Genomic DNA, 27,925 nt, shown 5'->3' with positions numbered 1-27,925 from the left:
GGCAGATCCGTTGTAGCTCATCGTACGATAATGACAGACCTCAACTATGGACTTTTTATTCTTCTACCGGCTCTCGCTGGTCTGGCAGCACATCTCGGATATTTCATCCATGGCGAACATCATATGCAATCGCTCCAATGGCTGCTCACGACCCTCTTCTCCCCGCTGGTAGTCTTCCTTACGATCCTCAAGTTTGATGTTACGTCTTCATATGTGGCGGCGCTGAAACTCACAACTCTCATTCTCACTTCGTTCTTCACTTCGTTGACCGGGAGCATCCTTACCTATCGCGTATTTTTCCATCCGCTACGCCATTTTCCAGGACCGTTTGGTGCGAAATGTTCGAAATTGACTCATGTGGCGAGATTGCTGGAGACGAGTGATAATTACCTGCAAGTGCATACTTTACATAAGAAGTATGGGAATATTGTGAGGTTGGTTTGGTCTTGTTCTGGTTTTTGGGTCATGCTAACTAAGGTCTCGTGAAGAATTGGTCCTAATGAACTTTCGATCATCAAACCGGAAGCGGTGAAAGCAATGATTGGACCGGGTTCGAAATGTACGAAGAGTGCTTGGTATGATGGTTCGTATCCTGATTCCCTGGAATGTCTTTCTCGGAAAATACTAATTCTCTGGTTGGGATACAAGTTGTGGGACTTCCTCATACGACTATGCATTTAGAACGAGATCGCGTAAAGCATGATAAGAGGAGGAAAGTTTGGGATCGTGGATTTAGTGCAAAGGGTATGGAAGTTTCCTGGGAAATGATCGTTTGAAATCGTCACTTACATACACGCAGCTCTACGCAACTATGAGGGTCGAGTCACGAGACATGCCGACGATTTGGTTTCGCGGATTAGTACTTTTGGAGGAAAAGCAATTAATGCAACGCACTGGTTTAATGCCTATGCGTTTGACGTTATAGGAGATTTGGCTTTTGGGAAATCGTTTGATATGTTGAAAACGGGAGAAAAGGTTTTCTCCTTCCCACGTTTATATGTGTGTTCGTGTTGACTAATAGGCACAGCATTTTGCGCTCAAAATTTTACAAGAGGGCATGGAGCCATTAGGGATTCTTACGCCTATTCCTTGGGTCTTCCCTATCCTCATCAAGATTCCGGGTGCAATGGATGGGTTCAACAGATTTGTTAACTACTGTGCTGAGCATATTGATATCCGCAGAGCAGTTAGTGTGCTCTCGTCACTCCCACTTCCAGAAACTCACTAACAGTTGACAAATTAGAATGAGCCAAGTGTACCAGATATCATGACGTGGCTCATCGACGCTGAGAAGAATGATCCAGATCCAATCCATAGAGATACCAGGTTTGTAGTTCCAATCCGTTTTTCGATTGCCATCATCTAACCATTGAACAACTCGCAAGATGGCTGCACGGTGACTCACGTCTGGCTATTATAGCAGGTAGCGATACTACATCTGCAACACTCACATATCTTTTCTACCACCTCTGTCTTGGACCGCATCACGTGGCTCAATTGAGAGAAGAGCTCGAACCAATATTTACTCCCGGTTCTCCAAGCGAATGTAGAGATATCCAAGATGCGCCGTATCTGAATGCCGTCATTAACGAGACGCTTCGATTACATCCACCCGTTCCCAGTGGATTACTGAGACAAACACCATCTGAAGGTTTGACAATTGATGGAACGTATATCCCGGGTAATGTGGTTATCTCGGCTCCTACGTGGACCATGGGTCGTTGTATGTTCTCTTCTTTCTCCCCCCGTACTCTTTTAATCTTAAAACCTAACCACGCCACCCAGTAAAATCCTGCTACCCCTCTCCCCACAGCTTCCTTCCCACGCGCTGGTTCCCCGACCCCGAGAACGCGCATACCTCTCGATAAATCGCATTCACACCTTTCAGCGCGGGGAAACTACTCGTGTATCGGTAAACAACTCGCGTTGATGGAGTTGCGAGCGGTGGTCGCGAGGATGGTGATGCTTTTTGATATGGGGTTTGCGGAGGGAGAAAGGGGAGAGAAATTGCTGGGGAGGGAGTGGGGGGTTGAGGGGAGAGGAGAGGAGATGGGATTGGGATTGGGAGGGGGAGCAAGGATACTAAGGAGGTTTTTACGTTGGATTTGGGGGAGTTGAGGGTGAGGTTTCGGGAGAGGGGATGAGAAATTAGAGGTGCATTCGAGAGTAAAGGTGGGAGAGTCCAGAAGGTGAAGCGTGGATTGTATGTTGGTGGTTTAATTGGGCTTGGGTTTCCTCGGTTCTTGGCGGAAGAATTCCTGACGTCATGAATGTATTCTGCTCATGGGACTTGAACGTTGAGATTTCTCACATCGTCTCATCTGCTCGGGAAATGATGTCGCTAGGTAGGTACTCAAGACAAATATTAATTTTCCTTCATATAATTAGTACCCTGATGTATCCGCATCTCAGAGCCTCGAACAATATTCACAGATGTAGTTAGCAAGCACGGGTATGTACCATAATTCATATATATACTGCATATTTGGGAGAAAGTATATCAATTGAATAAATTTCAAAGTATTAAAAATAGAACTATCCTTTCCCCATCCAAGATCCAAACAATATACTATCCTCTCAACCCCAACCCAACCCCACAATAGCGAGCTCAAACAACTCCCAAATCCTCATTGTACGTCTTCCCTGATTTCTTCCTCTTCCTTCACGAGAGTGAGCACAACAGCTATTGTTAGATATAATTTCCCCTCCTACCTCCTGTCATCTCCCATCCCCATGTTCCACACAGGAAAAAAACAAACAAATAAAAACATCACCGAAATCGCCATCAAGCTATTGAGGACCATTCTCTCATATCAAAAAGATTGATATTGATTATTCACCAAAAAAAGGTTAAAAAGAGGAGAAAAGAAAAACATCACTGCTCCTCTCGTACAATCCTCTCCTTTTTTATGTGGAGGGAGATTGCCGGTCTAGGGAGATGTATTCTCAATGATATCCTTTCCTTTTTCCTTTCTTTCTTTCTTTTTTTGTGTTTTTGCAAACTTTTATCTTAATCCAATCCCCCCTTTCCCCAAATTTAAAAGAGTAAATCGAGAAGAAAAACACTAGAAGAAAAAAAGATACTGCTCCTCTCGCAAACTCCATTCCTTTTGGTGGAAAGAGAGTTGCGGTCTATGGAGATGTATTCTCAATATCTTTTTTTCTTCTTTTTTTTAGGTTTTCTTTTCGTAAGAAGTGCGAGCTTTCTTTCGAACGGGTAGGTGTATAGGGAGGGGAGGAACAGAATACAAAATATATAGTGGTTGATCAGAGATTGTTTGCGAGTCGTCACTCGATGGATATCGTATTTGATATTTTTGCTATTTTTTCGGCCCTGGAGTCGAGTTTGGTTTTTCCGTGGGCGTAAAGTGGGCCTCAAAGAGTGGCAAGTGGCGGAGGTGTTGATTGTGTGGAGGTGGATATATGATATTGGCGAGATAAATATTCTTTGTCATGAGTTGATCAGAGAGATGAGATTGTATCGACATCCGAAGTTGTTGAAGGATACTAAACACAAAGTCAAAAGACTAAAATGTGGTAATGACTGTGTTATATCCCGATCCGGATTCGAGATATATAACAAATAAAATCGAGTGATGTTGTGAGGTATTGATTCGACACAAATCTTGAGCAGTTCCACTTGTCCATCCTCACACACAAATTGAGTGGTATGTATCCTTTCCTTTGCCGAGATCAGATCATGATATATGATCTTGAAGGCTCATGTTTATAATGCTGTCTCTGTGCGGCGCAATGTAGGTGGTCGGAAGGTGCATGGAGCTAGTTCCCCCATTTCGACATTTCGAATTTGTCTCCGACGTCTTGATATGGAGGTGAATGTATGAAAAGCCATCATACAACATAACGCCTGTGGAGGAGAAAAATGCGTAAGCACTCATCCATATGGTGTGCCCTATATTGACGATCCAAACTCCATAGCCAAAGAAACCCGAGGTTCTGTTGATCGAGGAACCGAGACACGATAGAAATGAGGTGACTTTAAGATAAGACTCTTACTAGGGATCCAAGTAATCGACCTCTCCATCAAAAAGTCTCATCACCACATCCAGCATAGCAGGACAAAGATCAATATCACAACTCACATCCTCGTCATCTTCGTCACCACCAAAAAGTCGGCGTTGCATTTTCCCCAATTCTTCCTCCTCCATTCCCTTCGCTTCCCTCATCATGATTTGTCTCTCCATCTCCAATTGTCGCATAATTTGCTTGACACCCAGATTTTCTAGCTCGGCAGCTTGTCTGGCTTTCCATCTCATCCAACTTTGATCAAAGCTTTGTCTTAGTATTGGAGAGGGCCCAGTACCGGATCTATGGTTCGGAATATAGAAGTCGGAGTCTCGAGCTTCGAGAATGCCTTCGTTGAGATCGGTGACGAGGGCAGATTTGCGGGAGATGGTACGACGGGCGCGTGAACCTGGTCTTTCGCGACGTCGGTTTTGTCGATGTTGTATCGGAGGAGAGGAGTCTGAAGTATGAGGGAGGAGAGGGGAGGAGGAAGAGGAGGATAGATTTGTAGTGACCATTGTGAATATAGAAGTGTTACTTTGGGGTTGAGTGGAGATTTAGAGTATCAAAGTTTTGATATGTAGATGCGATGCAAAGGTAACAACAATATCCCGAGAGCGAAAGGTAGAGTAGAGTAGATAAAACCCCCAAGGATAAACAGAGCACCGGAGATCGAATTAAACGATAAAAAAAGCAAAAAGATGAAATGAAAGAGGAAGATATTCTACTTATATCCTCTTTCTCGATATTTCCTTAGAGTCACAACACTAATAGAAAGTAATAGTCACCACTCGATGACTCGAATATATCTTTTTTTTCTATATGTCACCATATCATGTGCTTATACCCGAATATTTGTTTACACACCACAATTCCAATTTGATCCGTTGTTCGGAGTCGTTAATTCATTCATTCCAAATCACTTCCTGGGAGATAGGTAAGTGACTCACAATCGGCCGGCGTGGCAGTGTCATCCATCATAAACAAGGATCCCTTGGTGGTTTCAATCAAGGTGGCATCCGAGAATGAGGCAAAAGATCTGAAGCATGTGTTGGAGATCTACCTTGATTGGTTTATTTGGTATATCAAAATACCTATGTTAAGAATTTGTTTGTTTTGTTGCATATCTGAAGTATGGTCCCGTTAATGTTTGTGTTGTGGTTGAAGGAAGCCCTGCCCTGCCTCCTGCTTGAATTTTTGGGCGATGGTGGTGTGGCTGGTGTCTGGGGTGAGAGTGGCGAAGTTCTTAGCGTGACGCATCGAAGAACATGGGAGAAACCCGATGCGAAAAGAATAATATCCATCTTCAACGTTCAACAGCCTCCAGAATGTTTCAACCTCGCCTCATTCGTACATCTTTACCAAATGTCGATGGGGATCCCGATATACTGGATGACCCCAGTCTAGGCCGAAGATCAGGTCGCAACTACGACGGAGTATCGAGAATTACGCACGTGTATCCTATACGAGTACGAATACCGAAATGTGGACATGTTTCTAGGCAGGATGGAGTATCGTCAGTGTGTTGAAGGCAGACAACGCGGATTTAGGTTTTTAACTGAGGAAAATGTCCAGAAATGATAAGTGTTGATTCGGACGTTTGATTCCATTCAAAGTCGTTCAATAGAGGCGTAAATGAAGTTACCTGAAGTGTGACTCAATCTCCATTTCTCTCCAGGCAAGATGTACGAATGCTATGGAGATTAAGGACATAAGACAGAAACCTATAATCAAGATTGAGTAATCAATTTATCATGTGGTGATTATAGTTATATTCATCCGAAGATATGAGACAAGCTTAGGCAGGTTATATGATATAGGTACCTAGTAATCATTGCGAAAATACATAGGCCAGACAAAATGTTGCTGAAAAATAAAACCAAATCATTAAGCGATGATACAACTTCTTTCTATCCAATAGACTAGATGATCGTAGGTAGCATGAATAGTAGTCATCCGAACCTCGACTCATTTTCAAGGGACAAGTTCCCGAATCATTCAGACCACGTCATCCCTTAAACTCTCTCTAGGACTTTCACCAGGTATCAGAACTATCTACTGCGAAGAGTACCTCCCACGGACTAGACATATATTTGGTTCTAGGCTCACCGTGGTTTACAAGTCTTGTGGGAATGTAAGTTCTTGGCTGGTTCGTATGTAAAGATCCGAAGGGTTTGCTCCTGTCATCGTAAAGTCTCAATATGCGACAAGATGGAGTACCTTTCGAGTTTCAAGTAAAGAAGCAGTTTTACGGCTATCTACCTGGAAAGGTTTGGCGGGAGTACCTAGTGGTGGTATATTTATTCGTACACATGATATCGTGTGGATAGGTAGCCCTACCCAGCTGGTCGAAGATATATATGATACTCCGTGAATGGGATGAAACTCAGTAGTGTAGAAGTGCCTCATATGTAGTATATTAACGTGTTAGAACTCTTGTTATTCATCACTCACCATAGAGTTGACTTGCCATTCAATATGTGCGATCAATCCACACCAGAAGACCGGGTGTTCGGCATACGTTGCTGTCTGTAACCTCCAGCCTTTCACCCACTCAGCCGATACACCTTACCAAACAAGCGCCGTCTATAAGGAAACATCAGTATCATTGATACCCAAAGATAACAATGTAAAGAAGTGCCCAACCTCCAGAGTTACAGAGATCGTCACCAGCTGAATGCAACATTGTGCTTTGGAGTTATTATTGGCACGGGTCAATGCAAGTATCCTTGCCGCACCTACTCTTTTCAGCCGCGTGCTTGCAAGCGCGTGGGGTGTTCGCAATCTCATAAACAAGAAATCCCCATCATCAACTCATCGTGAAAAGAATGTCTGAGTGAAGTAAATTCTGGCGATATGTCTTTAGCCTCCTCCTTTCTACGGTGTCGACCAGTACCTTTCAGAAGTCAGGCTGCCAATAGTTTCATCGCTCCTCGCCTTTTCAGAACGTCTATCAATAGATCTTTTCGACAAACGAACATCAAGTACGCTTCTCCATCTACATCTCCGCCACGATGGAAGGGCCTCGCTGCAAAGCTATTCTCTCTTAAGATTATCACTGCGCCACTTGATATTGTCGCCCTTACAATAGAAAAATCATTCGTATCTCGATGGCGACTCATAAGATTCGCTGCAAAACTTTTCATTTATGGGTTCGTTTGTACTTCGATTTACAAAGGTATCTATGAGGTACCGAAGCTGCGTAGATCTCTTCCACAACGGGAAGCTGGCCTCGGAACGGCTCTACTCTGTGTTCCTGTTGTTATTTGGTATTTTGTAGGCTTTTCCGCAATATGGAAAGTGCGTGAATCTCTGTCGCCATGGACAAGACTCGCTGCACGTTTCTTCATCTATGTATCTCTTCCTATTTCAATTCATACAGTATTCGATGTGGGAAGGGAACTTCTCTCTTCATATCCAAGATATCCACCGTTACTCAGTAAAAATCTAGATAATCCTTTATCATATCAACACAATGTTTTGCCACAAGGATACATTCGGTTGATCTTCATCCGGCCTGGGAAACCCGAAGACCCGATTGAGTTGCATATGAACAGTATTAGATTTCGCCCACTCGACCATACGAAATGGATTCCTGCGAAGTATGTCCCCCGATATGAGGCGTTGTCATATACCTGGGATGAAGACGAAAAGAAAGATAAGATGTATGTGATCTCTTACAACTTAGTTCCATCATAAGCGATCTCAACAATATATATCTCGAGTTAGTAGTCGTCGAGCCTCGCATCAGAACAAAATTGAAAAATGTCTGGCAAGTGCTAAGACGATTAAGTTTTTTTTAAAAGACAAGTTTGGCTAATATCTATCACAGATCAGTGATCTTAAATGGCAAACCCTTCGATATTACATCTAACCTCCATTCTGCGCTTCTTGCCATTCGACGTGGCGATAATTTCTCGCCATTCTGGATAGACGCAATCTGTATTGATCAAAACGATAATGTCGAAAAAGAGCAACAGCTGAGAATTATGCATCAAATTTATAAAAACGCCACCAATGTGCGCGTCTGGCTCGGGAGTGACGATCAATCTGTTGATATACCTGCTGGGTTGGCACTTATATCTCACTGTCTTACAGAGTTTGAACAAGTGCGCGGGCGGAAGAATTCAAAGCTTGAGAGCGACTGGGATATTTTGCATTCCACTTCGTGGACTGCGATCAGATGGCGACTTTTTTATAGGATACTTAGGGAATTCATCTCTGGAACGGAAATGGATTTGAATATGGTAACAATAGCAGGACAATATCTCAAGGAAGACGAGAAGGACTTTGTCGTACAAAAAATTGACTGGCACACTGGGCCTGAACATAGTTCCGGTTGGAAAGCAATCAGGAAAATACTTAATCATTCCTATTTCACCAGATCTTGGATAATACAGGAATTGGTACTCTCTTCCAACCGATCAATATTTGTAGGCGATTACGACATAACCGATATCCTTCGCTTTGTTCAACTACTGTATGCGACTCCTGAAATCCAGAGAGAGCTTCCCTCTGAATGTCGTATTGAGCCGGAGGTTACATGGCGAATCCACCAACTGATCGAGAGTATTATAGAATACAATGGAGCCTTAGATCTTGCAAAGCTTTTAGCGACCTTTAGGGGGAAAGGTTCCAAAATGCCAGAGGATCAGATATACAGTCTATTAGGATTGACAGCAGAGAAAAATACTAGCTATAATGGGCATCGCCTTGTACGGTTTCCAGAGATCGATTACAGACAATCGATCCAGAAGCTGTGCACTGACACGACAAAATACATATTGGCGCAGAATAATAACTTGGACGTTCTCCGAATGGTTAACACACATGCGAAGCCGATGAATGAAGAACAATGGCCGTCATGGGTGCCAAATTTCACGTCACCCCTACCTGGATTAGGAGAGGCGAAAAGTTCCTGTTGGAGGTTACCACCAGGAGATGCATCGCGTACAAGGTTACCTAGGCAGAAGAGGGCCATTCATACTGAAAATGATAAGTTGCTGATTTATGGGCATGTGCTTAGCGAAATCAGAAAGCCGATCAGAGTAGTAGAGAACAATGGGCGGCGCAACAAAGAGCTAGAACATGAGAAGCGACCAATAGGTGAGAGACAACTCCCACTTTTTGAGATGGAATTTCTACCAATGAGCGTTTGGGAAGACAGTGAAGAGCGCGAGGTACATGGGACAATTGATGTCAAAAAGGGGGATTTGGTGGTTATGGTTGCGCGTTCGCAGAGTCCGTTGATTTTGAGGAGGCTGAAAGACGCACAGAGGGGTAAAAAAGGGAAAGAGTGTGAATGGCCTGAGTACAATATAGTCGGGACGGCCTATATACCGGAACTCGATCTTATTAAATTTGACCATCTTGCGCAGAAGATAAAGTGGGATTTCCAGAAGATGGCTATAGTCTAAGATATACCCTTAAGTGTACGTAGTATACAAGGTATATAGCACTACTATATAAGGAGACACTATTTGATACTTGGAAACGGCGTCAGTATTTTACTTTCGCGTCAATCGTTGCGGTCGTCGTATGTTGATAGGAATGGCTTAATTGAACAGAAAGACATTCTGAGAGCTTTAAGCTCACGAAACTTTTCATCGCCTATTCTCTCCTCGCACTTTGCTCGAAATCTGTACTTCACAACACTAACTTTGCCTTCAACTGGCTCGAATCAATGCATACTTCTTTGATAGGACGTTTTCAACCACTCAGTCCATCCATGTACGGTCATTAAATCCAAATTTCATGTCTTTTAACCCTCTTTCTATTTAGATCCAATGATAGTGTAACTACCATCTCATTCGATACACCAAATACGTCATCCAGCTCATCTGTTGCCCCCAGCAACGCTCTAACCCACTTGTTTCGTTTCGCGTGGTAACGTCCCACAAGAAGCGACAGAGAGAAAGAAAAAAAAAACTGACGAACCACAAAAGCGGGTTTGGTGAGACCAGTGCTGGGGGGGAGTGTTTTGGACCTCTTGAAATTTAAAGAATGATAATGATGCTGGCGCCAGGAAAAATAGATGATCATGGATGATGAATGATAGATGATTGGTAATGGTGGACAGAAACCGAAAGAAGAGGATAAATTAGACAATTTTATCATCCTAGTGAGCGGACCGTCCCTTGTTTACCTAGACATATGCCGTGTGATATGGTGAGACTGTGACATGATGGGTTGGACCGCATAGAGGGTCTCAACGGTATAAGTGCAGATGAAGAAGTTAATGTCGATTGGATTGGAATGATTGGATGGAATGAAATCATTGGATGGATTGAATTGGTATTGGCGCTGGTTTGCTTCAATAGTTTGGTTTTTGATTGAATGGAGATACATACCCGGTATTATTAGTCCGTCGTATCAACTTTTATGGTGGGGTATAAGTACCTAGTAGGACGAAAGCAAAGTTACTTGTACGAGAGATTTATTGGACGGATGAATGCTTCTTGGTGAGGGAAACGTGGTCGTCGTGCTGTTTATTTGGTAAAGGAAGGTGGAGATGATAATGAAGATTCTCGAGTGATATTGCTGAACCAGAGATACCAGGTAGGTAGGTACCTAGGTAAATAGCTATCAGAATACCTAGTACAATAGTAAAGTGTACTGCAGACCTAGCAAGTGTGAACCAACAATTGATGATGATTTCGTCTCTAGGAAATTTGGCTTGAACGTCCTCATGGTGATTGGATTGATATTGAGACTATTGATATGATCCACGCCATGATTGGTCTTGAAGAAGTAAACAAGGAATATCCTATTTTTTGAAGCGTGTTTTTGGTGTGTTTTTGAGTGAAGGATGGGATGGAAGAAGGCTAGTTAGTAGGTAGTTAGCAAGCAAGCAAGCAAGCATATAGCTTTTGCAACTCTTATGAGGATTATGAATTTCTAGCTGGCTGGGAAAGTACAGCCAGTATGTTCTGTGTAGAAACTTTCTATGGCGATATCAATCAATATCAATATCAATCAATATCAACATCAACATCACAATCAAACTTGATATCAAATTGTAAGACTACAAGTAAAACATTAATTATTCAATTATTCATTAATCTAATTGATCCTTCCTTATCATTTCTCCCTCTCAGACTCGAGAACTTATCGCGGTGCATTCGCCTATAGTAAGTACCACCGACCTATCCACCCTCCACCCTCCACCTCAGGAACCCTGGTGAAAAGTATCATTTTGGCACACGGGAACTTTACTTTTTTGACTTTTCTGTCCTGAAGCCTTCACGAATTACGACCCTTCGTCTTTGATTGATCCCATACAACTTTTAAAATTAACCACACCTCCCTTGTGAACTCTTTTTCTTATTTGCTTCGGTGGGAATAGTTCGGATCATACAGATACAGACAGAGTGCGACAAGAGGGTGAGATTAAGGAGATAATTTATTATTCAATTTGCAAATATTGCCCATTCATTATCGGCGCAAGTTTATCCCGTTTGGAACTTTGGATGGATGTATCTTAGTAAAGTGTCGAATGATTATTGCTAGCAAGGTACTCGTTTCCCCGTTGGTCAACAGTAGCTCGGGAGTTCTGCGATATTTGCTTCTGGAGGGTTTGTTCATTTGCGCAAATCCTGCTTGAAAAAGGAAATCTTTGGAAGCTGATGTCTTGCTTTACACTACAGTTATCCATGGTTTAATGACGATACTTTCATCCTTTCGAGATACCCTCTGCGAATTCGATAATAGCGATTCACAATCAAAACGCACGATTTTTAATTACCTGTACATATCGATCTTCAAGCAATAATTCACATCAAATACAATGGCTGATGGACCACCACCACCACCCCCTCCCCCTCATGGCACTCCGCCAAAATCATCCGGTCTACCGCCAGGGAATTATGACATTTTTATCATTCCACCACATGCGTCAGGTTCAGGATTTCTCTACTTACCCTCACTACAACCAAATGTTAATAGTTTCGTAGCGGGGTTTGCTTCAGCTCTTGTGCTTGTCGCACTAACTTTCATATTAAAACCACTCATGGATTCCATGAAAGGAGGTGGAGGGCCAGCAACCTTGATTTTGATGGTTGCAATTGGGTTGGGAGCTTGGGCACTAGGGCGGATGCAATCGAACGGTGAGACCAGGCCCGGACCAAGTCAAGGATCGGGTGCACCTCCGCATGGTGGATCATCTTCAGGTGCCAATAATAACACATATTCCAATGGATCAGCTTCAACTGGTGGGCCACGAACTTCAGGAACTGGATTTTCACCTGGATCCACATCAGAGGGGGCTGGGGGACCTCCACCTAATCCGCAGGCCGGATCTGGCGCAAGAAAAAGATCAAGTGAAGGTTGGGAACAAACTCCTCCTCCTTCGCCTGATGCCGGTCCAGAGATGCCGGGCGCAACACCAAGGTACAGTCCTGGCACAACCCCTGGCGCAAACGATGACACTCGATCGAAAGAAAATGCCTCAAGGACGGCGTGGGAAGAGGCTCGAGAGAGGACTAGAAGGAAGGAAGAAGAGAGAAAGAAGGCAGAGGCCGAGAAGAAGCGAAAGGAAGATTTGGAAAAGAGATTGAGAGAGTTGCGAGCAAAAGAAGCTCTGGAACGAGCTACCCGCGAGAAAAAACAGAGGGCTGAACGCGAAGCTAGGGAGCAAAAGGAAAGAGAGGAACGAGAAGCAAGGGAGCGAAAGGAGAGAGAGGAACGGGAAGCCAAGGAACGAAGAGATAGGGAAGAGCTGGAGGCTCGGGAGAAGAGAGAACGAGCAGCCCGAGAGAAGGAAAGAGGGGAACGCGAAAGGTTGGCGAAGTTGGAGAGGGAGGATCAACAGGCTCGAGAGAGAAAGGCAAAGGCGGACCGCGAAATTCGAGAACGAATAAAGGCAGAAACAGAGCGAATCAAGGCAGAAGCAGAGGCCAAAGCAAGAGCGGACTACGATAGAAGACTTAGAGAGGAAATAGCTAGGAGGGAGGCTCTAAGGAAAGAAGAGGAAGCCAGGAGGGAGGTTTTAAGGAAGGAAGAGGAAGCAATTAAGAAAGAGCAAGAAAAATTACGACTAGAAGCTATTGCTAGAGTAGAAGCCGACAAGAAAGCCAGAGCAGACAAGGAAAAAGCAGATGCGGAGGCAAAAGCAAAGGCGGAAAAGGCAAGAGCTGCTGCGAAAGCATGGGCAGATGCTAAAGCCGCAGCGGCAGCAAAACGTGAGGCCAAAGCCAAAGAAGAGCGCGAGAAGGAAGTAGCGGCGCAAATACGTGAGGTCAAACTTAAGGAGGAGCGCGAGAAAGCAGCCGAAATAGCAGCTCAAATGAGGGAACTCAAACTCAAGGAAGAGCGTGAAAGGGCAGCCGAAATAGCAGCTCAAATGAGGGAACTCAGGCTCAAGGAAGAGCGTGAAAGGGCAGCCGAAGTAGAAGCGCAAATAAGAGAAGTCAAACTCCAAGAAGAACGTGAAAGGGCAGCCCTAGCCGCACTCGCAGCGGAACGGAGAAAACCGAATACGTATTCGAATGCTGGAGTGGGGGAGAGAATAAGCCCTTGGCCAAATGGAAAACCGCCCACAACAACACCCGCTCCCCCCACTACCAGCTCTATACCCCGACCTCAAGCACAATCCACCGCATTCAAGAAACCCCCGGTCTCAAATGCAAGAACGTATGCAGGTACCGACAAGGATGCCCAGTCCCACTCACCTTATGCACAAACGCCAAGACCAGCCCGAAAAAAGTCACTCAGTTCCTTGTATTCCGAATCCTCATACGCGGCCTCACAATCGACGAGTAGAACTACCCCACCTCCTTCCACACGAGCAGCATATAGCACCAAGGATCCGGATAAAATTGTTATCAAAGGTGTATTCGCATTCAATAATGCATTCCACAAAACCCCTACATCTCAACTTCTATCTGGTGTCGGTTCTGTTACCGACGGACTAATATTAAGAATCACAACAGAGGGTCTCTTCATTGATGACGATGTACGAGGTGTCGCTCAACGAGAGTGGGATGTCAAAGCATGGACAATGAAACTCGTAGAGGTATGGTGCCCATCTTTCAGACAAGCATCGCGTGTTCCTCCCGCTACCACTGCTCACAAAAATCCCGTTCGACGCCTTTGGGGTCTCGATAAAGAATTAGCAGCAAGTGAAGAAGAAAAAGACGCTCTTCTAGTTAGTATGCTGCAACTCTGCCGGGATAATTGTCGCGCGCGTGCCATTTCTAATTCTTCCACTGCGCATTCTGCTAGTGGTTCTGTCTATTCTGCCAGTTCTTATGCTTCATCTGATACTAGATCGTCTGTCTCATCTGATTATGCTGATTCCATTGGGTCGTCTAACTCTCCTTATGGCGAAAAATCAAAGAGAACCACTAACCATAATGCGCAGACTGGTGAGAATAAAACAGCTGGTCTGCATATTTTGAGGGCGAGCATTAGGGACCAAGAAGGCAAAAAGTATGTCTTTGTGGTTCAAGAAAGTGAGGCTTGGAAGGTAGCATTAGGGTTACAGAGATTGAGGAGGGGAACCCAAGTGAGAAGTTTAGGTGTTAGTGGCATGAGCCCTAATGATGCAAAAGCTACACTGGATAACTTGGGATGGTTTTGAGGGTCGAGGGCGATGGGAAGGTTTCAACCCCCCGGAATACGCCATGGAATGTGGAGTTTGGAACGCGAAGTTGCATCCCTCGGTAGAAGAGGAAAGGGATGCGAGTAAGAAGAAGATCATGAGTCCCGAAAGTCAAGTCTAGCATTTACAACACGACAGAAGCATCAGCGATGGAGTTTTTATTTTTGTTTTTATTTTGTTTTGTTTTTGAAGTCTCTGTTTTTGATACTGCAGTATTTCCACTCATCTAAAGGAGTTTATGTGTTTGTTTGCGTACGGGAGACGTCGAGTTTTAGTCGGAACTTTCTTGTGGGAATTTAGAATGGAATTGGGTATCAGTACCTCTTCAATTTTTGTGAGGTGTTTGGTTAGAGAGCGTATTGTATGTATCTTGAATACCCGGTTCTGTACTAAAGTTTGAGGTTTGGAGTATGTTTGTTGTGGAATGTTTGATAATGGGGGTGGAGGATGAGGGGACAGATAGTGATGGTAGTGGTGGGATACCTAGGTAACGATGTAATTGATGGAATAAATAAATCTTTGAATATCTTCTTTTTTTTTTGCTTGCTTAATGATTGTCGTGAGATGTGAGGTTGATTTCTTTTGTATTTATTGGATATTGAGGACAAGGCATCTCATGGGACGAAATGATCAAGTGAACATATCTCATTCGAATCAGTATGGTGAATGAAACCTTTTCATCCGAAGTAGAAAAAGGATGTAACATAAATCGATACATGTATTTGATAGCATATTGTATAACTTTGATCTAATCATTCCCTACTTAGTTCTAATCGGGAGACTGAGTCTCTAGGTAACGGGGTATAAATGAATGAATAATATAAATATATGTACATGTATATATAAATTCAATACATACATATACATATACATCAATAGTTTTATCAAGTCGAACGAACGATGACTTATTCAAGACTCGAATATATACTCGTAGATGCATATATGTATATCTCAAATCATTTACTCTATACGTTTTAATCTATAATTAATGAATTTTACCTCACCTCACCTTATATCGCATCGCATTATATTACTTTATATTCCTAGCTTATATATAGAAATCGTTAAAATCTATCTAGATACTAGTATATAGAACTCTTCGCTTATGAATATATAAACTAATGATTATTTGTTTTGATAGATATTTTTATATTAATCTTGTATATAGATAAGATCTTATCAGTAGAATCTAGATATACTATTAACTTTATATATATTTTCTTCGATATATTAGATATAGTAACTTGAGATTTGGAAGTATGTTGATTTATTTATTTATTTATTTATTCTAATAATTGATTCGAATCATGAGTTTCAAACTACTAGCATTGAATATATGATAACTCCCAAGCATTTTGGTAATCATAATGATATATTAATTTATTAAGTCACTTCAAAGTATCTATCCTTAGGTATCGAGATGATGTATTTAAATACCTATCAACATCCCGAGACTCGCTTCCCCGGATGGGAAGAAGGGGTGTAGAATAGAGAGAGAACTAGATGAATGAAGCGAACCGAGATGGAACACGATGGATTGAGTGAGCGAGAAGGGAAGAGTCAGTAAGTATATTTGAAAAAGGTGTTTGGAAATTAAGATTTGGTTTGGATAGATGTTCTGAAGAGAATGTTGGTTATATCTGAGGGTATGTTGGATGTTTGGGAATAAGAATTAGATGTTGAGATGGGAGGGAAGTTCCTACGATGGTAGTTGACAAATACCTAGTAAGTTTTGGGTGTTTTTGGCGTTTTGGGCTACTAGGTAGGTAACTAGCACATTATGCGTTAGAGCAAAGAGTACTAGGTAGGTATTTGACAACACCTAGAGGATCTATCAAATATCAATAAATACATCTTCACAGCTTTCAGCTCATGAAAAATAGGGTATGCTGCTAGAACAACTTGTACGTATGAAGAAAAAATAGTATGATATCCCATGCTATGGACGTTAGACTTCCCAACAAGCTACATTATTAAACTATTCATATACTGCGCGTCCCCCTCAATTAACTATATTAAAAGTACAATATACAAGTATTCCCTGTCATCCCAATTTATCCCTCTTCCTATGCATCAAAGTAGCGAGCAAGGAGACCCATGAACTCCACGCTGATTCCCATTGTAAAATGACCATATACATTCCATGCCTTCCACTTCGTACAATATGTATCATATCTACCGAATCTTTGCGATTCTCTTTTTGGCAATGTTGATCTTCCCCCCAACTCTATCAGCGTCCTCATCCACCCTCTTCAACATCTCGTTTTGCAATTCCAATTCTCCGTGAATCGCTAATCCCATTTCTCGCTGTCTCCTCACAATCTTGCCAAGTTCTTCCACATCCAGATCTTGATTCTGCATCAATTCCTTTTGTAATTGTAACACGCCCTCATTATCCAATTCTCTCGTTTTATCCGTTTCAGGAACCGGTGCGCCAAGGACTCGTCCACTGGGTCGCGATACTCCTGGTCCAAATAATGCGTTTTTGTCCGCTTGCGTCGCTGCTGCACCGCCGTTTGCTGAACTCGAGCTGGCTTGATTCTTAACCGCCAATGTAACAGCCAATTTTTCCAAGCCCTCCTTTTCCACCTTTGCGCTACCTAAAAGATCCCTCCTCCTCCTCAATTCACCTGCGCCGACCCTGGCCTCTCCCCTCCCATTTTTCTCCCCTTCACCCATGACCCTCAAGCCTTCTTCCAAATCCTTAAGCAGTCCTCCAGCCTTAACCAAGCACCTCTTCGCATTCGCGCCCGCCTCATATTGGCCCGCCGCCGTATTTGCGCTATCTCTCCTCCCCAAAAACAATCTCGCATCATGCAACTGCGCCTTCAATTCGCGATGAACATCCAACCACACCTGCGGATCCGCCATAACCTCCGCATTCCCACCTACACCTCTTTGATTCGCAGCAATGAGCCCCTCTCTCGCACTACTCAAACTCGCGTTTCCACTATTACTAGGCAGGTTTAAAAATTGTCGCCAAACGCTTGTTTCTCTCCATCTCCGATCGGGATTTTCTGCGATGCTGCGGAGATAGGTTTCGAGACCGCGACGACGATCTTCCGTCAATTCAGGAGAATTGATCGTACTTTTGAACCATGTTTTCCCTGGGAGAGGAGCGGGAGGCGGACTGGAAACTTGGGTGCAGAGTGAAGAATGGAGAGTGACAAAATCGGAGTAGCGTTTTTGGACGACGAACGTTCGAAGAGGAAGACGGAGTGTGATATTGTACAGAGTATAGGGTTTTTCATTTGGAGCGCTTGAGAGAATTGTGCTAGGTATCGAGAGTTCGAGAGGCGGTGCCATGATTGATTGATTGATTGATTGACTGACTGATTGATGTGATGCGGTTTGATGCGATGCGATACAGAAGATTGATTGTTGGTTATATTTCCTTTGTAAATGTAAAGAGATGGTGGTCACCGTTTGTTTTGAGGTTGCCTCGTGAGCTTAGTATGTGCTGACCCTGTCCTGTGCAACAAGGATGACGCTTGATGCTTGATAGCGCAAAATGTCACTTGGCGATAAGAGATTAATTGTGATTGTGAGAGCTCATTCTTGTTCTCATGATGGACAATCAAATTGGTATTATACGAAGAAAAAAAACTCTTGTGGGGTTTACATCTAATAATTAAACTCTTCTTTAATAACCAGAGAACTCATTTGAGAATCATGTGAGATCTCAATATGCTTCAGAATTGTTCCAACGCATGCAACCTCCCGTAGCCCATGAATGCTACCAACCTGTGAGCGCTTGATATTGTGCCTCGCACACACTCCGCTCGTTCGTAATTCGTATCTCATAGCCTTGCTTGCTATAAACTCCCGCAGGTGAAAGGACCAACGAATTCATTTGCAGCTGCAAAAAAATTCAAATCTCATTATAGTAAAAAGAATCTAGAATGTCTCTTCTTGGTCATCAACCTCCGCCTCCGCCGGTATTTCAAATCCATCTTCAGTCGAGTACAAGATAGTTTGAATGTGCTTGATTAAGCCGTCTTCCTGCTTCTCAATCTCTGGGTCCTCTTCGCAAGCTTGTTGAACCAGTAATTCGATATCTCTGAGTTTACTGAAATAGAAGTCTCGTTCCCGTTCTAGTCCTGCAACTGTTTCCTTCAGAGTGTCGTTCTCTGCTTTTAGTGCCGCTGAAGCTGCACCACCGCCAACGGCTCCAGCCTTAGCAACTCTTGCGCCGCTCGTTGTTGGTGTTACTCCTCTGCGAGCTGCACCACTTCCGGCGGACACTTTTGGAGCAGCAGATGGTGCGGCACCGGGTCCCCCTGCAGCACGTCGACGAGCTACTGCATCATATTCTCCTCCTGGAAAGTATTGATCCCAGTATCTCTTGGTCCATTGTAGAAATTCGAGGTTGTCTTGCATCTTGCATTTAATAAGTTGTTCGACATGGATGTTTCGATCGACTTGATGGCGGGTAAAGGTGTCTGGTCGTGGTCAGTGGAGGAAAGCACATTCAGGGGAGGGTATTCTGACTTTGAAGAACTTTGAAATTTTGTAGATATGCATATTCAGTATTGACATTGAACTTGACTTTTGACATCGGTACATCGAGGAAAATACTATCGAAGACTTGGCACAAGGCAGCACTGTGTTCATGATATTTGTAAGTCAATAGTCTTATAGGGGGAAAGAAGATAAAACTCCTTTTGCAAGCCAGAAGTTTACTTACCCAGTGCCACATTGTTCAACTTTTGTGATGTTAAGTTGTAGCAGGTTGTTAAGCCATGCCACAAGCTCTTGTCTATATGTGCCATGTTGTCAGAGACTGAGAATTCTTCTTGTTGATGAGTGCAGCTCAACGAACCTTGATTCTCCCATTTTGAAAAGAAGCTTTTGAATAGCAAAGTAAATGAACGAGCGAGTATATTTTGATGGACAATCAAATAGACGTCAGTTATGCCAGAAGACAATCGATGGCGCAAATAATATAAGATTTTTCTGGAGAAAGTTATCGCGACCAACGAGATTCTTATTATTTAGCTTCCGTTGACACCTCTGTCTGTCGCCTTAGGTAACCAGAAATCTACAACAAACGAGAAATCACACGTGACCGATGCCCAAGAGGGGGGAAGTGTGGATCGGACTTTCCAGAATGATCTTCAAGTTTACCTAGTTGGGCGTAACATGTCTTAAATTCTCATTAATGTAACTTCCATTGTCAGGTTGGCGTTGAATCTCGAATCATCAAAAGGAGAGCACATAGCATAATCCATCTTCTTGCTCATGATTCCCCTGTTGACAAGCTTTTCGACAGCGCTTGTAAATGTATTGGTTGTCCATTTTCACTCGCTCTCCCACACTTATCCAGTTAGTTCATGGCATGCACGGTATATATATACCGACCAAGCCCCTTGCTTGTTTTGATGATATACCAGCTGTTACTCTGGGTTACAAATTGAGATCAAATGATACTTCATTCGACGAATGCTACAGGACGTGTCACTCGGGCCAGTCGCCGTTGTCGAGAAGGTCAAAGACGTGCACAATTCACAAGCCAGGGTACGATAGGGTTATTTTCACAATCTTGCAGAATGGCCTCCTTTTGTACCTTGGATAATATTTCTGGTGGGTGGTCTCGGTGGCACACTCCAAAATATTGAAATTATTTTCATCACCTGCACCTAAGCCGGCTCTCCGGATAAAGGCGCTGCATAACTGAATCTGGGCGTCAGGGGAAACCCCGCAAAAGGCAACGGGTGAGTTCGTGACGAAATAGTCAAGACGGAATGAATTAGAAAAGGAAAGAACATCCATCTTACCGACGACTACAGCACAAACCTCAGCTGGAGATCTTAGTATTACTGGAGCTTTTCTCCTGTTTGTACTTCTCCTCATTCCACGAGAGGTATCATCTCCGTCCCATGTTTCCATGATCTTGGGAGCTTAATGTGATCGTTCATTGAACTTCCTGTTTTGTCCGCAGAAAGTCAATCCCACCCATGCAAAACATGGTTCTTGAATGATAGGGCAGATCTTACAGCATACACGATCATGGTTGTTGCGGACCTCGGAATGCAAGAATCACAAGCTTTTATCCTCGTTGAATGCAGTTACCTGAAGAAGTCGTCTTGGGTGTACATGCATACATGATTTCTGTCACATAGTTTTTCTATATCATGGAACCTCCCCACCCACAAGATTGCAGAAGTACCTACTTTCACAGGACTTATCTGTGAAATAATTCTTGATAGGTTGTACCGTCCTTAAAATGGCGCTAGTCAAGATCACCTTCTTGATTGTCTCCTTGTGGCTGTTGGGGTTTGTGCAGGCTAAGATACCTTCATTTATACACAAGGCTCCGCCCATTCCCCCATCTAGCGACGAAACAATTGTGAAAAGAGACTCAGTTCCTGCAGGATATGTTGCTGCTCCATATTACCCTGCCCCGAAAGGTGGCTGGGCTAGTTCCTGGACGACTGCTTATGCAAAAGCACAAACTGTGGTGGCACAAATGACATTAGCGGAAAAGGTCAATCTCACAACTGGAATTGGAGAATTGATGGGAAGATGTGTGGGAAACACCGGCTCCGCACTAAGATTCGGTATTCCAAGTCTTTGTTTACAAGATTCGGCACTGGGCATAGCTGCTACCGATAACAATACTGCTTTTCCCGCTGGAATTACCACTGGTGCAACATGGAGCAAAGATTTAGCCTATCAAAGAGGTCTTGCGTTAGGCGCAGAAGCACGGGGGAAAGGAGTCAACATTCTATTAGGTCCTACCGTCGGTATGTTTGATGGGCATTTGTGGCAGATGCACTACGAAGACATTCTTCCCGTTCAGCCTCGGCCAATATACAGATTTCTGACCATCTTTAGGTCCAATTGGAAGAAAACCGCGTGGTGGTCGAAATTGGGAAGGGTTCGGCGCTGGTAAGAGCTTTTGAAAAGTTTAACATCAGATTCGAGGCTAAATTCATTGTCATCTAGATCCTGTACTTCAAGGACTAAGTGCCGCTCAGACAATCAATGGTATGCAGGCGAATGGTGTCATAGCAACCATCAAACACTTTATTGGAAATGAACAAGAAGCATACCGAATGGATATCATCCCTCATGGCTTGATGAAAGCTCTTAGTAGTAACATCGATGATAGGTACGCGTATCCTTGAATATAGACTTTACCGAAACTAATTTGCAGAACTCTTCATGAATTTTACATGTGGCCCTTTGCAGAAGGTATCAAAGCTGGTGTTGGAGCTGTTATGACAAGTTACAATGATGTGAGTGTATATTTTTGACAAACGCATGAGAATTTCATGATGTTTTGAGCTGGACTATCAAGTCTGGTGTGATACAAACGGGAAGTCATTCGATGATAAACTCGGCACATTCACTAGATTTGCAGGTACTCCCTTGGCAAAATGTGATTCTTCTGTGTTATCTTCGTAGACCTTTGGCAATCCTTTACTGACCAAGCAGGTTAATGGAAGCGCGGCAAGTCAAAACTCATACCTGATCAACAACTTGATCAAGGATGAGCTTGGATTCCAAGGCCTGGTAAGAGTTCATATCTATATACCCCAAACAATTCTAAATATCCATAGGTGATGACAGATTGGCTATCCCAAATTGGCGGTGTGTCATCTGCTCTTGCTGGCCTTGACATGGCTATGCCCGGTGATGCAGGAATCCCTTTCCTCGGCCAAGCATACTGGGCCTATGAACTCTCAACTGCTATTCTGAATGGAACTGTTCCAGTTGATCGATTGAATGATATGGTTACTCGAATTGTTGCAACTTGGTGAGTGTTCCCTCGAGAAAACGTTTCTTCAGAAAGTGCCTCGCTTGGAAAAGGAGTTGTTTCAAACTTCGACGAGTATCTACATCATGGCTAATCAATACATCACATAGGTATCAACTTGGACAGGATAAAGGTTTCCCGCCACCAAATTTCTCCGCAAACACTTTAGACACTACTGGACCATGTTATCCAGCAGCATTGTTTTCTCCAACATGCACAGTGAATTCACATGTAAATGTACAATCTAACCATGCAGTCGTTTCTCGGAATATCTCGAGAGAAGCCATAACTCTGTTGAAAAACGTCAACAACACACTGCCACTCTCGACCTCAGCTGCTTTGAAAGTTTTTGGCTCTGACTCTGCAAACAATCCTTCCGGGCCTAATGCTTGCAACCAAAGGGGTTGTGATACTGGCGTTCTCGGTATGGGATGGGGCTCAGGTACGTTATGCATCGTTCAAAGTTTATTTGTAAAAAGGTAAACTAAATCAAGCTCATAGGAACTGCCAACTACCCTTACCTTGATGCGCCCATTGACGCGATTAAGCGAAAAGCTTCTAATGTCTATAGCTCAACCAGTGATAGCTTTCCATCTGGCCTGACTGCTCTTCCTGGAGATATCGCCATCGTATTCATAAACAGTGACTCTGGTGAGAATTCAATAACAGTAGAAGGAAACGATGGAGATCGCTCGTCGTCAGGACTGTATGCATGGCATAATGGCGATGCACTTGTTCAAGCTGCAGCAGCTAAGTATTCCACCGTGGTGGTAGTTGTTCATACAGTAGGACCCATTCTTGTTGAGAATTGGATAAACCTTACTTCAGTCAAAGCCGTACTCTTTGCTCATCTGCCAGGTCAAGAAGCTGGAGATTCATTGACGGATATCCTTTTCGGCGCATACTCTCCTAGTGGGCATCTTCCCTACTCCATTCCTGTCTCGGAAAGCAACTACCCATCCTCCCTTGGTCTTGTCGGGTTTGCGCTTGGCCAGGTTCAGGATACTTTCTCTGAAGGATTGTATGTTGATTATCGGTACCTCAACAAGCATGCAATCAGCCCTCGCTTTCCATTTGGCCATGGACTTTCCTACACCACATTCTCTCGAACGGCTACTCTCGCAGCCGGAAAAGCACTGACATCGGTTCCTCCAGCCCGAGCTGCTAAAGGCTCAACTCCAGTATATAGTACTGCCATCCCTCCAGCATCTGAAGTCGCCTGGCCTGCAGGTTTCTCCGCTATTGGAAGATATCTCTACCCATACCTCGACAATCCTTCAAGTATCACTCCAGGTAAATTCGTCTATCCCACTGGGTACACCAATGTCTCCAAACCCGACCCCCCATCTGGTGGAGATCAAGGTGGAAACCCGGCGCTCTGGGACACAATGTTCACTCTGTCAGTCACAGTGACCAACACCGGCCTCGTGGCCGGTAAATCTGTTGTCCAGCTGTACGTTCAACATCCCTCCGATTCTTCCTATGATACTCCTATTATCCAGCTACGTAATTATGCCAAGACGGATACATTGGCACCGGGAGGGAAACAAGTCGTATCACTTGCCGTTACAAGAAAGGATATCAGTGTTTGGGATGTGACGAAACAGAATTGGGTTATTCCAGTTTCTACCACGAAGCCATTCTTGTTCTGGATAGGAGACAGTTCGGGAAATCTGACGTTGGCTTGTGAGAGTATTAGTGGGGCTTGTAATGCGGGTAGGACGCCGCCAGTGGTTTAGGGATCTTTTAAATGTTGGATCGGTGGCATTCCTTGTTAATACTTGATAATGAGTGCTGGTTTTGAGATTGGTCTATGAAAAAGTGAAGGTAAAATCGACATATTAGTACCAAGGTACGAAGAGCTATCAATATGAGCGAAGGATTCCGAACATTGACCATCCACAAAAAGACATTTTTATCGAGTCCTACACATGTGACATTAATTTTACAGCATGCATAAAATTTCTGCAATTCGATGGCTATAACAACTGAAACAATTGTATCGAGTGTGTCAGTTGTAGAACGAACCAACAAGAAGAAGATGAACAACATTGGCTAAAGAGATTGATTGGTCGGGTATATTAAATGTTGAATGATAATCATCCCTTAACATAAATATCATAGCCGGTCAATATTCAAAGTGGCGTTAACTCTTACAAGATTCTAGTTCAGTCAAACCATCATTGCATTCTGGTAGTATAGCTACCTTATTAATCATTTCTCAAGTCTCGATGAAGACTATAGACTATAGACTACATGACGAGAAACTTTACACCAAGTTCGATGATATGACGGGTTGAAGTCATAGTAATGAGTTGTGGGATTCGCAATTTTCAGGTGCTCAATGTGCTTTGACAGTCGTTGGTTCATCGTTCTTATTAGGATGTTTTGGTAAGACGTACTAAGTAGACCACTACTTTGCTAGCCCCTTTTCCTTCAAATTTCTCGATTTACTTGTTAGTGGATATCTATGAAAGGTGCAGAGATGGTTTCAACGATGTGCTGCGAGTTCACCTGCGCAATGGAATACTGACCTTTTCTAACATCGAGAACATTTGGCGATGATGGATGTGCTAGCGATAAAGCATATGTGTAGCAGTCATATCCAGATCTTTACCATCTAGGGATTGATCTATTTACCCATTTCCAGGTGCGGTCAAAATAGAGAATCGTGGTTTCACTCGGTGAGAGTTGAGGAAATTCAATTCACGCCGCATACTCAGTCCCTATCTATTCCTAGTATCCCGCACAATTTATTGATTTTGATTTTTTCGACGAATGGCTGACTGCATAGGATTCGGATATTTATGATAGATCTTAGGTCGGTATCATCATGAACGTCCTCCTCTTAATGTAGACTAGTCAGTCGGAAGCATCAAGTTCAGGATGGCTGCCGTGTCATCAAGACTGTTATATCTCTCAGCAAGCTGCGATCAGTCTGCAAATAGTAAAGACGTTAGTAAGATATATTGGTATGCATGGGAGCTTTGGTACGGAGAACAAATCGAAATGCGAGCTACGGCTTCAAATGTTTGTAATTCGCGATAAGTTCCGGCTTCATACAAGTTCGTAATGAGAATTATCGACGGAGATCGAGACGCTACCAAATCCGACGCCAAAGCCGCAATTAAAGCAAGTAAAAAAAAAGATTCGACGTACTGATCCAGGACGACTTGTCTGAACCAAACTCCATGCTTTACCCCAGAGTATCTTTCAGTGAGAGGGAATGCAGATGAAGTATGGGGCAATTTCTAACATCAACATTGTCAGCATAGAAGAGAGGTACAGCATTGTATCCGAAAGCAACGTCTGATTTGTATCAGAAGAGACAGATCTAGTTTTCTGTAGATTCCAATGATAAATATTCATTTCCAAGCGTATTGTCTTGCGTAGAGGCGGGTGATGAAGGTTGGGTTTATCGTCTACGATATTTTCGTCATCTTTCGGAGCTTTCACTCTCCTAGAACGCCGCGATCAGGTAGAAACAAGGGAATGGGTGGATGGTTTTCCCCTACTTGGAGGTCTATTGGTTTCTTTCCAAGCATTTGGTCATCCATGCTTTCCTTGATGGTAAGTCTTGAGATGGTTGTAGCATTTGCTGGTATTGAAAATTCACCCAATAATTATCAAAAGAAAAGTTAGCAATAGAATACGAATATCAGAGAGTAATCGATAGACATGATTGACACGTACAACCTCCAAACTCGAACATATCACACCAGATAAAGCAAGAGTGGAATTCAAAATGGCCAAGTGATAGACGACAAATGAAGTTGAATAATGGTAAAGGTCGTGAATGTTTATTATTGATCACACGCTGAACAGGGTTTTAAAGAAAACCTTGCAATACACAAGAAGACGGCGAAACTGCGGGAGGAATGAATACGTTCTTAATATCTCAACAGTTGCCAAAATACTGACAGCAATACGTCAGATATCGGATAGCACTTGAGATCTGCCCATGAGCGTTTTGAAAACCGTTCGATTCGCCAAAGGATACCGGCCAAGTCCATACTCTATCATGTTTGGAGAACAAAGCCCAAGTCGGCGCTTAACCTCTAAAAGTAAACAGAATGTCGGATGAACAGTTCATGAAGTGTCGGTCTCGAAGTTTTGAAACTGTTACAGAAGATGGCAACGGTTTGGCGCTAATGGGGACACAATGCTTAGGTAATCAAAACATTCGAGGATCGCAATCACATTAAAGTTCTCTCTTCCACTTCAGAAAGATCTTCCATGTTGGTGGTGGAATTATTCTGTCAACGATTGAAGTGAAAAAGGAAAGATCTATCAGTCGCTTTTGCTTATGTGGGCCAGAGAGAACCTTCAACCAAACCTAAAATCAGTCCGGCTTACTCAAACTTCACATCATGCAATTCCACTCTCTTCATTCATAACCAACCGATGATGCATGATATATACAATGTATTCAATGGCAGGAAGAATGACCGCTTCTATGCATCCGGATTATACGCACAGCGACAGCGCGTCATTGGATCATCCCAACAATCACAATCATCCCAAATTACTTGCCAAGACACAGACCTTCTAGATGGGACGTCTGTAGCCATAATGGCATATGCTTTCTCCACAGTTGCTTGTTTCAGCCTCTTTCTCATATTTGGTACCTTTTTTTAAGCAAAAAATTCTCCTAGATCGAAAAACTTTAAAGCTTAGACTCAGTTGACATAAGCGGATTCATGCTCTTTGGTGTCTCGAGCAGAATGATTTCTAGGTAAGTGAACGATGGTTAAGTGGTGTGAACTTATGAATGATTTCCTGAACTCTTCATACACTGTCTTTTTTTGTTCTAAGGGCGTGAGGTTACTCTACTGCAATCTCCATGGAAAACAACAGACGCAATACCGATATTGTAGTGGGTGAATGTTTTGCAGATCAACAATCGTTTGAGCCTTGAGCATGGGTTTTTTTTCGGGACGAGTCGTAAGCGCCAAGCGGCTAAGGAAGGAAACTACAAGGTGGCATCTTGACTTGGCAGTTCGAAATAAATTCTCACGTCCATTTTGGCATCTTGGCTTTGGTCTTTGAGTTTCGAATTTAATTAAAAGTGCTTATGGGGCTAATGATGCAACGTCCAGATATCAGTGATATCAGATTGATCATTTCTAGATCTAAACATAGTCTCGAGAGAATTGAGATTGGACAAACTCACATCGCGGTTTCAAGATCATCGTTTTTCGAATTCGTCCAATCAATTAAAGTTCTCTAGACTCTTCTATCTTTTTAACGCCAATCTATCTGTTGATAGCTGTAGGGGACTTACTCCGTGGAGTAGATAGCAAGGCCTCCACAAATGTTTCTTTTTGATTGTTCACAGCCTTCAGTATGACGGGTTTTTGGTTCTCCTTTTCCAAAGCTCAAAGGGGTCACCGCCGATGAGTATCCGGAGAGGAAGAAGCAATCCAGATATATAAGTTGCCAAAATGCCCGTCTAGTATTGCTTCTCATCCTCATCAACATCTTCATCTTTCACTCTTTCTATATCATTCACTATCCAGACAACTCAGTCTTTTACT

At 43.2% G+C, this 27,925-nt stretch overlaps 7 protein-coding genes across 7 annotated transcripts; 4 read left to right on the top strand and 3 right to left on the bottom strand.

The window, feature by feature from the left end:
- Nucleotides 1-30: 30 nt before the first annotated feature.
- On the top strand, nt 31-1,868 carry EAF02_006826 (uncharacterized protein; the record flags this gene model as incomplete). Its single annotated transcript, XM_038902874.1, has 8 exons — nt 31-434; nt 489-583; nt 649-744; nt 800-975; nt 1,028-1,186; nt 1,244-1,326; nt 1,386-1,723; nt 1,786-1,868. The coding sequence occupies 8 exons, from the start codon at nt 31-33 to the stop codon at nt 1,866-1,868; spliced, it is 1,434 nt and encodes a 477-aa protein (XP_038757195.1).
- A 2,148-nt stretch (nt 1,869-4,016) lies between these two features.
- Nucleotides 4,017-4,544, bottom strand: EAF02_006825 (uncharacterized protein; the record flags this gene model as incomplete). Its single annotated transcript, XM_038902873.1, has 1 exon — nt 4,017-4,544. One exon carries the CDS (start codon nt 4,542-4,544, stop codon nt 4,017-4,019), a length of 528 nt encoding a protein of 175 aa, XP_038757194.1.
- A 2,338-nt stretch (nt 4,545-6,882) lies between these two features.
- On the top strand, nt 6,883-9,443 carry EAF02_006824 (uncharacterized protein; the record flags this gene model as incomplete). Its single annotated transcript, XM_038902872.1, has 2 exons — nt 6,883-7,691; nt 7,859-9,443. The coding sequence occupies 2 exons, from the start codon at nt 6,883-6,885 to the stop codon at nt 9,441-9,443; spliced, it is 2,394 nt and encodes a 797-aa protein (XP_038757193.1).
- A 2,369-nt stretch (nt 9,444-11,812) lies between these two features.
- EAF02_006823 (uncharacterized protein) lies at nt 11,813-14,605 on the top strand (the record flags this gene model as incomplete). Its single annotated transcript, XM_038902871.1, has 1 exon — nt 11,813-14,605. One exon carries the CDS (start codon nt 11,813-11,815, stop codon nt 14,603-14,605), a length of 2,793 nt encoding a protein of 930 aa, XP_038757192.1.
- A 2,196-nt stretch (nt 14,606-16,801) lies between these two features.
- On the bottom strand, nt 16,802-17,932 carry EAF02_006822 (uncharacterized protein; the record flags this gene model as incomplete). The annotated part of the gene is made up of 1 exon (XM_038902870.1): nt 16,802-17,932. One exon carries the CDS (start codon nt 17,930-17,932, stop codon nt 16,802-16,804), a length of 1,131 nt encoding a protein of 376 aa, XP_038757191.1.
- A 591-nt stretch (nt 17,933-18,523) lies between these two features.
- On the bottom strand, nt 18,524-19,462 carry EAF02_006821 (uncharacterized protein; the record flags this gene model as incomplete). The annotated part of the gene is made up of 4 exons (XM_038902869.1): nt 18,524-19,068; nt 19,118-19,230; nt 19,314-19,385; nt 19,449-19,462. 4 exons carry the CDS (start codon nt 19,460-19,462, stop codon nt 18,524-18,526), a joined length of 744 nt encoding a protein of 247 aa, XP_038757190.1.
- Nucleotides 19,463-20,852: 1,390 nt separating this feature from the next.
- EAF02_006820 (uncharacterized protein) lies at nt 20,853-24,127 on the top strand (the record flags this gene model as incomplete). The annotated part of the gene is made up of 8 exons (XM_038902868.1): nt 20,853-21,372; nt 21,464-21,517; nt 21,575-21,740; nt 21,786-21,867; nt 22,067-22,144; nt 22,192-22,388; nt 22,499-22,830; nt 22,890-24,127. 8 exons carry the CDS (start codon nt 20,853-20,855, stop codon nt 24,125-24,127), a joined length of 2,667 nt encoding a protein of 888 aa, XP_038757189.1.
- Between the last annotated feature and the right edge of the window lie 3,798 nt (nt 24,128-27,925).

This window comes from Botrytis sinoallii (genome assembly GCF_014898435.1).
Source record: "Botrytis sinoallii strain Bc 23 chromosome Unknown BSIN_011, whole genome shotgun sequence".
Classification (NCBI taxonomy): Eukaryota; Fungi; Ascomycota; class Leotiomycetes; order Helotiales; family Sclerotiniaceae; genus Botrytis; species Botrytis sinoallii.
This window is presented reverse-complemented; position numbering and strand designations above follow the sequence as displayed.